We start from the raw sequence: 14646 nt of genomic DNA on the forward strand, positions 1-14646 counted from the left end.
TACGTTTTTCTGGGTAAAGGCTTTTGTTAAGTATGTAATACATATGTATGTAATTTAATATTCATTGCCTTGACTGCTGCTCTAACAGGCACTGCTACAGAGCAGCAAGATGGAGGGGAAAAGCCAGAGACAGAGGAGCCTGATGCAAAGGCAAGTATCTTTTGTGCTTTTTCTGACCTCTACACCCACTGACATAGAGATATCAATAATAAAAATAAACATCAGCACAAAACCTGCAGTTTCACATCTAAAATAAGCAGCCATTGTTCGATTCCCAATGGCAGAGTTACCACGAAGCTATCGCCACGTTTTGTACGATGTGGTTGGTTAGTGTAGTGGGTAACACCTCTGCCTTCTACACTGTAGACTGGGGTTCAATCCCCACCTGGGCAAACACCCTGCACTATACCAATAAGAGTCCTTGGGCAAGACTCCTAACACCACCTTGGCCTTCCTGTGTAAAATGATCAAATTGTAAGTCGCTCTGGATCAGAGCGTCAGCCAAATGCCATAAATGTAAATGACTCAAGTGCCACATGCAAAATGTGCTGGTAACCATGCACCTTCAAAAATCAGATGTCAATAAACTAGCATTGATGTTTCTGTTTTTTATTGATTTTCGCATATATCTGTGAGCTCCTTATGTAATTATATGAATATCTTCATCATATAATGAATCTTTTCTGTTGTTCCAGAAGGCTCTGCGTCGTCCTGCGGCCCATCGCGAACCTCGCCAGACTCAGCTCAGCCGTCTAAGGGATGAGATCAATGAGAAACAGCGCCTCATCGATGAGCTCACTGAGTCAGTGACCAGTCACCTCTGTCTTAAACTTTAAACAATAGTTTGGCAAAATCTGATTTATACAATCTTCCCTTAATATGTTGGATGTCTGAAGTTCGCTTCTATTGATTTAAGTTTTGCTAAAGAGTAGTGCGCACATTAAATCATGCTTAATCATCATGACATAAGTTTCCACAATGAACACATCATTAAGAGCTGCGATGACTGAATGAATCAAATTATGTCATACATGCAGCCCTACAAAGACGTTACATTGCAGGCACAAACCATTAGAGGCCTAGTGAGTGCTTCCCTATGGCAGGATTGAACCCTGCTTTCCCACATGGTGGATGAGCACATGTAATCAGAGGCACATCATTTGAGTAATAATTTATCGCACATATTGTCATCGTGATGTCCAACAGCTTTATCACACGTCGTGTTTATAGCTGTGCTGAAGGCTGAACAAAAGTACATACAAGACTTACTTTTTGCTCTACAATGTACTGTTGTTGATTCTTATAGATAAGTGTGCTAACCTCATAAGCAAGCTTATTGGTGGGGTATAAGCCATCATGCTTCATATAAATAATATGTAAATGAGGTACTGGGAGGATCGTCATTTGCACTCAACTCTGCTCGTTTCCACATTGTACAAAAGTGACTCAAAGTTGTTCGTACACGATTCAAGGTGGTCAAATCTGCACACTTCTATGCAACTTGATGAAAGGGGCCAAAGTGTCTTTGTCGAAATCTTGTAATTCATGTTACTATATTGAAAATTTAATAGTCTCATGATACGCTTGTTCTGTATCATCTGCACCTAGTTTAATTATATTTAAAGTTCATTATATATATATATATATATATATATATATATATATATACAATATATATCTTTAATGAAGTTTAAATATCTATATTGTCTGTTATGTGTATATATTTTATATAGCATATATCTTAATGTTAAAGGTAAAATAACCTTTATGTGACCTCTCTCTGCAGTAAGAACCAGGCTCTGGAGCTAGAGCTGGCCCACGTGCTATCTGACTTCAGCAACCTGAAGATGCAGGAGGACACGAAGAGTGCTCGTTTGGAACAGCTGTCGTATGTTTCAACTTAACCAGCTGATTTGCTTCAGTTGATTTGAACTGCAACATTTATATGTTATTTATGGAACAGTTAGTTCTGGCCTCCCAAGCTGATTGATTGAGATTTTCACAAACACTAGCACTCGGCTGAGATGCCGTTGCTAAGCAACGCCTTTGAAAGCTGTAGGAGATGCGCAAGCCATTTGAACATTTTTACTTCTTACTTTGCGCACAAACAGAAAATGCATACTTTTAAGATTAGATTTGACCAACAGCCGATTTGGTCAGACTCTGAAGATGAGACTGCACTAAATTCTGAAACTGTCAGTTGGTCTGTGAGGAGCTGGAGGACGAACTGCCGGCTGCGCAGTAAGTGAGCGGAACTCGTTGCTCTGACGTAGCAACAAGCTGCTTGTTAAGGAACTATAATTTGACAGAAGGAATCGCGAACATGTGCCGTGTTATCGTTATAACTCCCTCTCATGTTCTAGCGCCTAAATAGCCTCATTTATCCATAACTGCATACAGTGGCAGTTTTCTAAATGTAGTTTAAGGCTAATCCTTGACCATAAAGGATTTTAAGTGGTGAACCTGCTGACAATGCAGGTCAGTTCAGGCTTGCTGCAATCTGTGTCTGGAAATGGGCCAAACGCAAAGGTAGTGGTAGTAGAGTGTGTGTGTAGTGTGTGATGGTGGAATGTGTTGTGAGGTGATGTACACAGTATGTCTGTGTGGTTTTGCTCTTAAGTGTGTAGGGTTCATGTTCTTTGTGTGTGCGTGTGTGATTTTCCTTAATGGAAGGATAATGGAAGTCTGTATCCGTCCTTGCAGATTCCAGCAGGAGAGGCATGAGCAGTCCAAACAGGATCTCAAGGGCCTGGAGGAGACTGTCGTGAGTTCCTCTGTTCTTCATCTTTCACATGTTCTCTTTTCTTCTTTTTCGAAATTTTAACACAGTCCTTATTCACTGTTTTGCTTGAGATGCGATACAGACAACAGGCAGCCTTTTAGAACATATATCACATATATCAGTCTTAATCACAGATACGAAAACAGACTGTTTTAAAGGATGAAAAGAGGTTGAAAATGGTCATGAATTGTGGCTGTTTATAAGCACACTATAAAATGCAAGAAAAATATAGGATAGAGGCCCTTTAGGTGATGAACTGCATTACTTTATACATAATTACAGCTCTTGTGGTTGTGCTGTTTAACCTTTCATGTGATGCAACGTTTCTGAAGTATCTCTCTGTCTCTGTCTGCCTGTCTGTCTGTGTATATTTTTCTCTTGTCTGGCTGATGATCAGGCCCGTGAACTCCAGACCCTCCACAACCTGCGCAAGCTGTTCGTTCAAGACCTCACGACTCGAGTTAAAAAAGTGAGCACCACACCTCACTCTCATGAGCGCTTGCCTGTGAGCTGCATGCTCTGTGTGTGTGTGTGTGTGTGTGTGTGTGTGTGTGTGTGTGTGGGTGCACACAAAATGCGTAAATGTGAACAGTTCCCATTTGTAACCATTTCCCACGATGTGAATACAGTATGTGCATACAGTGCCCTGTAGTGATGTTAAACGACTTGTATCTCTGTCTTTTCTTCATTACCCTTTACAGAGTTCAGAAATTGGACCTGATGATAGTGGGGGGTCTAACACCCAGAAACAGAAGATTTCCTTTCTTGAGAACAACCTGGACCAGCTTACAAAGGTTCACAAACAGGTGTGGGAGGGAATTTTAAGCATTTCATCACACACACTAGAGGGGCAGTGAGCACGCTTGCCTGGAGCGGTGGGCAGCCCAATCCACAGCCTGGGGAGCAGGTGGGGGTTAGGTGTCTTGCTCAAGGACACTTCAGTCATGTGCTGTCGGCTCTGGGGATGAAACCCGCGACCTTCCGGTCACAGGGCCAGTTCCCTAACCTCCAGCTCATGGCTGCCCCATTAGTTAGCACTTGTTATTAATTAGTTTAATCAGGGTAAACAATGGATCATGACTAATGTGTGACTTAGTCCTATTCGTGGGTTTTTTCTCATTCTAACAGTTCGTTTGTAACACATTTTTGGTATCAGGGTCAAAGGAAGTTTGAGGACCATTTCTATTCATGTACATCATACATGGAAAGTTCCCAATGTGAAGGGCAGCTGGCATTTTGAATTAAACTCAATGAAAGATTTATTTGCATAGCCTGTTTTATAATGGGCATTGACACAAAAGAGCATTACAGAAAATCAAAGAGCAAGAGGAAGAAACCCTGAGAGGAAACCATCCATAGAAATATAATTAAAAACATTATAAATAAGAGTCAATATATGAAAAAAAAAAGACATTGTCATTGGACAGAAGTATGTAGATTAGCCAGAGTTAGGCAGTGTCTGCTGTTGGAGGCTTATCAGAGGAGCAAAGGAGAAATGCATTTCTGATTTATTTAACTAGTTGCTACTCTTAGAAGCATATCACAGTGAAGATGAGAGATAAATCCATCTATTACAATCAAATGTGAAAGAGCTGTAAATTATACAAATCAAAAATAACACTCAAAAGAAGTTTCATTTCTTTTTCATTGTCTATCGCTTGTTTTGAAATTCCTTTTGTTTTTTTTTTTGTTTTTTTTTCTGTCCATCCTTTCTCCATGCAGCTGGTACGTGATAATGCAGATCTTCGCTGTGAGCTTCCGAAGCTGGAGAAGCGTCTTCGCTCTACGGCTGAGCGTGTTCGGTCGCTGGAGACAGCACTGAAGGACGCTAAACAGGGTGCCATGAATGACCGGCGCCGTTACCAGCAGGAGGTGGAGCGCATCCGGGACGCCATGCGCATGCGCAATTCACTGCGCCGCCCACACACAGCTCAGATTGGTATAGCAAGTTCTTTGCACCTCTACGAAATTGGTGGAACTTCTTATGCCTCTTCTGTTTCATGAGAGGCACTGATTGTTACATTTTATGCAAAGGGACACACTAGTGATCAAAGTGGTGTTTAATGGGGAGTTGTGTCAAAGTGAAAAAGTGAAAATGAGCATGATCCATCACTCCAGAGAACCCTTTTCCAAGGCATAGTCCAGTGGTAGCATGCTTTACACCACTTCAGCTGAAGCGTGGCGTTGCGTATAGTGATCTTACACTGATCAGGCATAACATCATGACCACCTCCTTGTTTCTGCGCTCATTGTCCACTTTATCAGCTCCACTGACTGTATAGCTGCTCTCTGTAGTTCTACAGTTACAGACTGTAGTCCATCTGTTTCTCTGATACTCTGTTACCCTGTTCTTCAGTGGTCAGGACCCCCATGGACCCTCACAGAGCAGGTACTATTTGGGTGGTGGGTCATTCTCAGCACTGCAGTAACAATGATGAGGTGGTGGTGGTGTGTTAGTGTGTGTAGCGCTGGAACAAGAGGATCAGACTCAGTAGTGCTGCTGGAGTTTTTACGCACCTGAGTGTCACTGCTGGACTGAGAACAGTCCACCAACCAAAAATATTTATCCAGTCCTGTGGCCACTGATGAAGGACTAGAGGATGACCAACACAACCTGTGCAGCAGCAGATGAGCTGTTGTCTCTGACTTTACATCTACAAGGTGGACCGACAAGGTGGGAGTGTCTAATAGAGTGGACAGTGAGTGGACACAGTGTTTGAAAACTCCAGCAGCACTGCTGTGTCTGATCCACTCGTACCAGCACAACACATACTAACGCACCACCACCATGTCAGTGTTAGTGCAGTGCTGAGAATGATCCACCACCCAAATAGTACCTGCTGTGTGAGGGTCCATGGGGGTCCTGACCACTGAAGAACAGGGTAACAGAGTATCAGAGAAACAGATGGACTACAGTCTGTAACTGTAGAACTACAGAGTGCAGCTATACAGTAAGTGGAGCTGATAAAATGGACAATGAGCGTAGAAACACGGAGGAGGTCATAATGTTATCGTATAGGCAGACAGCTCTTGTGCTGGTGTTGCGTTCAGAGGCAGTTCAGTGTCGTGGATGGTTTCATTTCACATTAATAGCACTTACAGTTGACTGGGGCAGATCTAGCAGGGCAGAAAATGCATTAACTGACCTGTGGCAAAGGTGGCGTTCTATGTTAGGGCTATGTTTAAATCACCGAGCAATGTTTATTTGTGGAGATTGCATATGTACTTAATTGTATACACCTGTTAGCAATGGGTGTGTCCACATACTGCTGCTCAGTGTAGATACCTACACAGCACACTACATACTAGATAAGTACTGATTCTGCCCAAAAGTAAATTGCAGTATTAATTTCTCACAACAAAGATACGACATGTGACTCTGGCCAAATGTGTTAATACATAGCTGCCATCTTCATGGTATTCTGCCTCCCATAATGCAGTGTGGAAAAGCAGCTAGCGGTGATTAAGACCAGTCTTGGGATCAGTCCCTCGATGATTATAATTGTGACATCCTGGATACTATACTGCACTCTGATGTAAATAGAACCATGCTGTATACCGTATACTAGTGGAGTGTATACAGTATGCTATTTCAAACAGAGCGAGAGACTGAACTTCACTGGCTGTAATGCTATAGCGGGAGCACATTTTACACTGAAACATTCGTTTCTTCTGTGTGTATGTATAATTGTTTTTTGTGTATGCGTAACCCTTTTTAAAGTAATCATAAGCATCAAGTTGTTTGTGATCTAATATGTTATTTTTGTTATGTTTTCCCTCAGCAAAGCCGGTTCGGGCTGGTCACTATGCGGCCGTCACATCCCCCACCACCTCGGTGTCCGTGCGAGCCAGTGACCCCGTCACATCCTTCAGTAACGTTCTCTTCCAGAAAGAGGAAAAGCCTGTTCACCAGAAAACCAACACGTAAATATTCTTCTCATATGCTATTGTGTGCTCTCCTCTTCTTCTCTCATTTTCTTCCCTCTTTTGTCTCCTCTTTCTCTATTCTTCACTCCTTTTTTCTCTATTCATATCTCTATTCTCCCCTCTCTGTCTTATCTTTCCTTTTCTCTCCTCTTTCTTAGCTCCTCTTCCATCCTCTCTTCTGTTCTTTATTTTTCTCACATGTAGCTGTTGTGTTTTGCAGAGTTGGCTACAGCACTGTGAGATCCATAGACATTCTGAGCTCCTACCCACTGGATGTTGAAAACGGTTAGTGTGTCTACCAAGACTGCGTTTGTGTTTAAAACGTGTTTAGCCTTCCTTCCTTGGGTTTGCGTACAGTCTCTAATTTTCATTCTCATTATTTTCAATAGGAAACAGCACAGACATTAATGACAACAGGTATCAGTTATTACTATACACTTCATTTGTTAATAGATGTTCAGCATTTTCACTACAGATGAATCTGACCTTACTGTTTGTGTGTGAAATGCTCAGTAGGGGATTGTACAGTAAGGTTTTGTGTTGTTTTCTTTAGGAACGATGTACACTGTGGAAGTATGGTGGAGGATCCATCCAGACATTACATCATGCAGCCAGAGACTGCAGCCAGTTAATCATCTTATACATGTAAACATGGTAAACTATTTCAGTTTCTGATTTTCTCTCAATTTAAATTGTTTCATGTACTAATTTAACATTTTTCATCCATTCAAGGCATGAAATATTGAGCACAGTACGGTAAGCGAAAGCATAAAGAGAGCTGGTAAAACAAATGAAAACTGAAATGAAAACTGCACGTAAAAAAATAAAAATGACAGCATAACAGTGTATTAGGAACAAACACACTGAATGGTAACAGTGGACAGGTTGGTAATGATTGAAAAAACACAGCACAATGAAAATGTTAGTCGCATTTCAAACCGGTGATCAAAAATGTCTAACCAAACGTCATGATTTCTAAATATTAAAATATCTTTAACTGACCTAATCACTAATTGAGCCCCTCCCACAAAAAACATATATTAACCATTCCACTCTTTTCGGGAACATCAGTTATTTTGTTTTGGTTCTATTTAGGCAATCTTTTACATTAAAAAGCCAAACTAAGCTATAGTTCTGTTATGTCAAAGGCAAAATTCAGTAATTAATTAAAATAAAAGTTGGAACTAAAGTATTGAACAAAAACATTGTCGAGTTATATATACTAAATAATAAGTAAAATTAAATAAATAACTAAGACATTTTCCTTCTAGTTTCCCCTGTTTGTGCCATGACTCATGACTGTGGGCTCCTTAGCAACTGTATAATATTATTATAAACTGAATCAAATAATAGCTAAACTTTTTTTCTGCCAGTTTCACTGTCTGCCATGACTTAGATAAATAATAAATAATAATAATGATAAGAACAACAATAACACTGTGTGGCTCTAGGGCCCTTAACAAGTAAGTAAGTAAGTAAGTAAAACTATTTATATAGCACTTTTCCAGAGTGACACACAAAGTGCTTTACAAATAAAATACAAGGCAATTAATATCATTATGATCATATACTGAAATAAGTAATACACACAGTTTAAATACTCAAATGCACACCGACTTATAAAGCACATTGATCAAAAGCTGTTAAAAGCAAGAGAATAAAAATAAGTCTTTAAACGTTTTTTAAAAACCTCAACTGAATCAGAGAGTCTGACATCAGTAGGAAGATTATTCCACAATTTTGGGGCATAAACTGCGAAAGCCCGGTCCCCCTTTGACTTTAGGTTAGTATGTGGAACAGTTAATAACCCCTGATTTGAAGACCTTAAAGTTCTCACACTATGAAGAGGACGTAAGAGCTCAGTGATGTAGGCTGGAGCCTCGTTATGAACAGCCTGATATGTAAGCATTAAAATTTCAAATCAATTCTATAGCTTACAGGCAACCAGTGTAGAGAAGCCAATACTGGTGTGATATGTTCCCTACGCTTTGTCCTAGTGAGAAGACGAGCAGCTGCGTTTTGAACAAGCTGTAGACGAGCCACCTCTCTCTGACTCAGACAAGTAAATAAGGCATTGCAGTGGTCCAAACGGGTGGAGACAAGTGCATGAATCATTTTTTCAATGTGAGAAAAGGGCCAGACATTTCTAGAAAAGCAGGATTGAAGAAGCTTCTTGATGTGTAAGGAGAAACAGCTGTTTATGCTGCTTATAGCAAGAAACAGCTGTGAGCATGGTACTTATAGGAGGGTAGTGCGCACACATCGACAACACTTTCCCTGCGCAAATGAGTTTTTAGCAGGTAGCCAATTTATAAATATGTGTAACAGCATTTACTGAATTTTCCTTCAGCTTTTTCTTCTACGTCTAATTGTTTCTCGCTTTTGTCTTCTTATTTTCTTGTCTCTTTCACTTGCAGATTCCAGTTTTCTGCATGCTGTCCGCTTCCTTCGCCTGTTCAGAACTTGCAGAACTCCACTTCCCAGACCTCCTTGCTCTGTCCTGTCTGATACTGTATATTACTCAGTGGTTCCTCTCCATGTCAGAGCCTACTGTTTCCATCCTTCTCGCTTGTAGTCCCGTCTTGTACATTTCACTGCACTTCTGCATGTCTGTCCTGTATAGTTTAAAAAGAAACAGAGCATAATTTATATATTTCGGCACACGTATACATGCAAACGCTTTGGGCGCGATTTACCGAAGCATCGGTACATGTGACAGAATACGAGAAACGTGCAAAAAATGTTAACGTGTACTTAAGCCTTTTGGTAAATCTGAACCACAGACACAAATTCGCTGCAGCCACTGGAGAATCTTCTAGACTCTGCCCCTGTAGTCTTTTGCTGAGCCTTAAAATAGCTGCCGTCCACACCTACCGACATCATGCCAACCTGCGTGTGTGCATCACGCCTCTATATTATCCATATAAAGCTGCAGGCGTGAATTTGTTGATGTGTACATTTTGATACACGTGCTGTATCCATGTACTGACTACCTCCAGATACTCTAACATCATTGTAAATGCTATTAAAATGCCATCTAATTAAGTTCAATCATATCAGGATCAATATGGAAAAAATGTTCTCGCATCACTTAATTAAAAATGGCATCGGCAGAAAGAGCTTTCAGCTGGGTTTCGCTGTAGAAGAGCAGATTGCTGGTTATTGGTACTGACCACTGATTTAAGTCAAGTTGCTCATCACTCAGTCACCAATCGCTAATGAATGAGGAGTTCTCTTTCTCTGGGGACATCCTGATCAGCCAGTCAGGACAGGAGAAAGAACGACCCATCACCGGCACATGTAAGTGTGTTTTGCTGCGTGTTTGCTCCAGCACTTTCCAACACATGGTCTGCTAACCATGTGTGTGTGCATGCATGCAGCTTGAGAGCGGAGTGTCTGCTGACCATGTAATCCATATAACTGTTGGTTCAGTCTGCCTGAGTCTTCTTGGAGATTCTTGAGATAGAAATGTGTGTCTGTTATGCCTGTTGTCTTCCAGCCCATCCAACCATCCCTAACCCCTCCCTCTTTTCCCTCTACACCCTCTCTTCTTGTTCTGGAATATGAGTTTGATCTGTGTATACTCTCACTTTTATCCATATTTTATCAGAAGAAAGATGAATAAGTGAGGAGCGTTGGTTTTTTACAGCTCTTAAAGGATATTATACGAGTATGTTGCAATTAGTATTCGTAATCTGAGTAGAAGCTTCTTCTAAGTGCTGATCCAGGAATAGTTGTTCTTACCTGCATTTCTACTACAACCATCCACTTCTACAGAACTACTCGTTTAGAGAGTGAGTGACAGAGACTTGAGATTGTCGACGCAACTGCTGAAGTATGTTACCCCATGTTTTATGTTCTGCTCCTGCCGTGTACATCGATGTAGTTTATGTAGTTTGTTGATTACCAATTGCAAGAGATAAATGTCCATTAAAGACAATGACAAGTACTTTTGTGTGTGTGTGTGTGTGTGTGTGTGTGTTTTGTTGGGAATGAGGATAATGCTAAAAATTGAATCACATATTTTATCATGTTAATTGGACGTTTGAAGTTTCACTTCAGAGTACTCCTCAAATTAGAAACTTTGTAGTTAACTCTGTTATCTGGAGGAAACTGGACAACTGGACAGACATCCTATTGTCTTTTATTAACTTTAATACACTGAACACACACTATTTTGCCTTACAACTCCCTGCATGTACCCGTCCACCACAAATGGACTAAAATAAATGGATTAAAAGTACATTTGAAGCCACAACTTAATCACAAAAGCATCATAAGCAATGTGTCTGACATCAGGCAGCACATATCTAACCTGTTCATGTAGTAACTTTCTATTAGGGAGCCTTTAGAAGCATTAAACTATTCAGACATCTGGTTCCTATCACCATAAGTGTGCACAATTCTGAAACGGAGCATTCCCTGTCAAACCACTCTGAATGACTTCTTCCACAAGCGCATTTGTGAGGTCAGACACTGATGTTGGACGAGAAGGCCTGGCTCACAGGCTCCGCTCTAATTCATCCCAAAGGTGTTCTATGGGGTTGAGGTCAGGACTCTGTGCAGGCCAGTCAAGTTCTTCCACACCAAACTGGCTCATCCACGTCTTTATGGACCTGCTTTGCGCACTGGTGCGCAGTCATGTTGGAACAGGAAGTGGCCGTCCCCAAACTGTTCCCACAAAGTTGGGAGCGTGAAATTGTCCAGAATCTCTTGGTGCTGAAGCTTTAAGAGTTCCTTTCACTGGAACTAAGGGGCCGAGTCCAACTCCTGAAAAAGAGCCCCACACCATGATCCCCCCTCCACCAAACTTTACACTCAGCACAATGCAGTCAGACAAGTTCTGTTCTCCTGGCAACCGCCAAACCCAGACTCGTCCATCGGATTGCCAGACATAGAACCGTGATTCATCACTCCAGAGAACTCCACTGCTCCACTGTCCAGTGGCAGCGCTTTACAGCACTTCATTCGACGCTTTGCATTGCGCTTGGTGATGTAAAGCTTGGATGCAGCTGCTCGGCCATGGAAACCCATTCCATGAAGCTCTCTACGCTGTTCTTGAGCTGATCTGAAGGCCACATGAAGTTTGGAGGTCTGTAGTGATTGAATCTACAGAAAGTCGCCGACCTTTGCACATGATAGATAGATAGATAGATAGATAGATAGATAGATAGATAGATAGATAGATAGATAGATAGATAGATAGAGATAGAACTTTATTGATCCTAGAGGGAAATTGCAGAATAGATCGCATAGGGAAATTGCCTCAGCATCCCTTGACCCCACTCTGTCAATTTATGTGCCCTACTATTGAGGTGCTGTCGTTCCCAACCGCTTCCACTTTGTTATAATCCCACTGGCAGTCGACTGTGGAATATTTAGTAGTGAGGAAATTTCACGACTGGACTTGCTGCACAGGTGGCGTCTGATCACGGTACCACGCTAGAATTCACTGAGCTCCTGAGAGCGACCCATTCTTTCACTAATGTCTGTAGAAGCAGTCTGCAGGCCTAGGGGCTTGGCTTTATACACCTGTGGCCATGGAAGTGACTGGAACACCTGAATTCAGTGGATGGGTGAGTGAAAACTTTTGGCCATATAGATTGTTTTCTCATTGGTGAAGGGATTGGTTTAGACTGGCTTTATGGGAGGCCAAATTAAATGTCCTCATGGGCTAACTAACCCAAAGGATACACTTTAGGCAGCCTTGAACTTGGCAAATGAATATCAAGGCTGCCAGTTGATGGCACACCTAGATTTGCTATTCCGGGGTTTACAAGACACAGTCTTTGGAAACTTGAGGTAAAATCCAGGCTTGTTAAATCTACTGTAAGGGTTAGACTTGATCAGTGACTGAGGGAATGTATGCTGCTGAATGTAATGCACTACAATAGTAGCCATGTAAACATTGTTACGTCACTGAAGCAAACAAGGCCTGATGCCAAAGCTGTTGGGCATTAATTGCTAACTTTGTTTTATCTTAATGTCTTAAACTCATTGGAACCCCCGGTGGTTCCAAAATGCACTTCATCATATTCTTCAGAACTTTCATATTTCATAAGCTATATTCAAAAAGAGGGTGTGGTGAGAGCTGAAACCGTCTTCTTTCCAGTCAAATAGATGGGTATTTTTAAACCCTTACAACAGAAGAAGCTGAACTCGCAATTTTCTTGTCTACTGAAAGTCGACCCATTTTTCCCACAAATCTGGGCTACAAACTATAAACAGATGTTGTCTCTTCAGTGATATACTCTGTAAAAATTATTTTTATAAAATAATACAAAGAACCTTTAAGATTTCTGGAGTAATTTGTGAGCAGTAAATTCACTTTCAGCAGTAAACTGTAAGCATATAGCAATATGTGTATGATCATAAAACACATTTTCTGTTCATTTGAGGGGAGCTCTTAAAAAAATAATTAAATAAAATAAATAAAAATGTATTTATTTCATGCAGCTACTGAATAACTTGCCTCATGATTTGTTCATGTAAATTCAGATGGAAAAACCAAAATATACCCTGCAGAATAATTGCGAGAACAATTTTGTGATATTTATTTATTTATATTGGGTAACGGCATCGAAGAAGACTGTTGGTTATGGATAACATGCTATGGTTCTCATCTCCCTCGTAGAACATGCTATCCACCAGTCCTTAAGTTGGAGAACAACAAAGCACTTCTTATATCAGTGACAAAAGAAAATGTAAGGTAAACCCTTAAAACATCATGTCATTCATAACAAACTTCACGCATATCTATGGATAACAAACAATAAATCATACTATAGATCAGAGAGTAGAATAAAGCAGAAACGTACAGTACCTGCCCTGCACTGTCCTTAGTGCACTGATGGTGCTATGATTGATGTTCATCTCCAGCAGGCGGGGTATAATGGGTACAGTCGATGTGAGCTGAACATCATCAAGAGTTTGAGAGCATTTCCACACAGTGGGTGCTTCACTTCCCACAGGCTCCCTACCAGAGTGACAGGAAGGAAACTAGCAGTCAGTTAATCTGTTCATTTTCAGATCATTTGTTCATTTGTAATTAGTTTGAATTAACTTTGCTTAGAATCTTAGAAGCTGGGTTTAGCTTGATGCTGAGAAGTCAGTCACGACTTCTTTCCTAAAGGCTGAGTGATACTCCCTCTGCTGGCTGTTTTTTTTTTATTTATTTTGGACATTTTATCTAAAACCCTGCTTAACTATTCACTCAGTAAGAGATTAGCCAAGCTGTATAAACCAAACTGTATAAAAAGAGGTGATCTGAATGAGCCAAGAGGAGGTAGTTGTTGTGAAACGGTGGTGTGATGTTACAGAAAAAAGCTGTGGACATCAGCTAACAACAGTTGTAAAGTAAGTGGCATTGCTTCCCCTGGGAAAAGACATCAGTTCAATGCCAGGCTGTGAGGCCATGGAGTTCCAGCCTGCAGCCAGATGGCACAGCATCATGGGTTCCAACCAGGCAAAATGTATTTGCACTCTTGTGGTAGCACACCTGTTCATGCAGACCTGCTTCACTTCATGAATAGAGAAGAAGAAATAATGGGCCCTCTAAAATCTGCAGAATAGGAGAGAAGAACCCACCAGGTACTGTGGGTGCTGCTCCACCAATCAACATTTTGCTAATCTGCTATACTTGTGTCAGTTTCCAGTATAGAGATGTAGCACCACTCCTACACTAGGACAGTGGTCATCAAGCCTGTTCCTGGAGATCTACTGTGCCACAGACTTAACCTCCAAACCTACTTGATCCATCTCATTATTGCCCTCAGAAACCATTGGTGAGCTCAAAGAGGTGTGTTATACTTGGGATGGAGATAAAACCTGCAGGTAGATCTCCAGGAGAGCGATTGGTGACCACAGCACTGGGGTAATGCCTCTGCTTCTAAGACTGTCGCTGACCTCTGTGAACTCCTCAGTAATCACCTGGAGCT

General features: G+C 41.2%; 1 protein-coding gene across 3 annotated transcripts in view; it reads left to right on the forward strand.

Annotated features, from left to right (window-relative positions):
- The window catches only part of kif5aa (kinesin family member 5A, a), a 30364-nt gene extending 19706 nt beyond the window's left edge, over positions 1–10658 (forward strand). For 2 of the 3 annotated variants that reach the window (XM_017683757.2, XM_017683759.2), the window contains exons 19-30: positions 89–150; positions 696–802; positions 1787–1888; positions 2704–2764; positions 3180–3251; positions 3484–3588; positions 4505–4721; positions 6565–6706; positions 6930–6994; positions 7099–7126; positions 7263–7363; positions 9127–10658. In XM_017683757.2, the coding sequence (XP_017539246.1) occupies positions 89–150; positions 696–802; positions 1787–1888; positions 2704–2764; positions 3180–3251; positions 3484–3588; positions 4505–4721; positions 6565–6706; positions 6930–6994; positions 7099–7126; positions 7263–7341 (1040 nt within the window). In that variant the 3' untranslated portion in view covers positions 7342–7363; positions 9127–10658. The remainder of the gene's footprint in view (positions 1–88; positions 151–695; positions 803–1786; positions 1889–2703; positions 2765–3179; positions 3252–3483; positions 3589–4504; positions 4722–6564; positions 6707–6929; positions 6995–7098; positions 7127–7262; positions 7364–9126) is intronic. The other variant, XM_017683758.2, reaches the window with a different exon arrangement.
- The last annotated feature ends 3988 nt before the right edge of the window (positions 10659–14646 follow it).

This window comes from Pygocentrus nattereri, chromosome 29, assembly GCF_015220715.1.
Source record: "Pygocentrus nattereri isolate fPygNat1 chromosome 29, fPygNat1.pri, whole genome shotgun sequence".
In the NCBI taxonomy this organism is placed as follows: domain Eukaryota; kingdom Metazoa; phylum Chordata; class Actinopteri; order Characiformes; family Serrasalmidae; genus Pygocentrus; species Pygocentrus nattereri.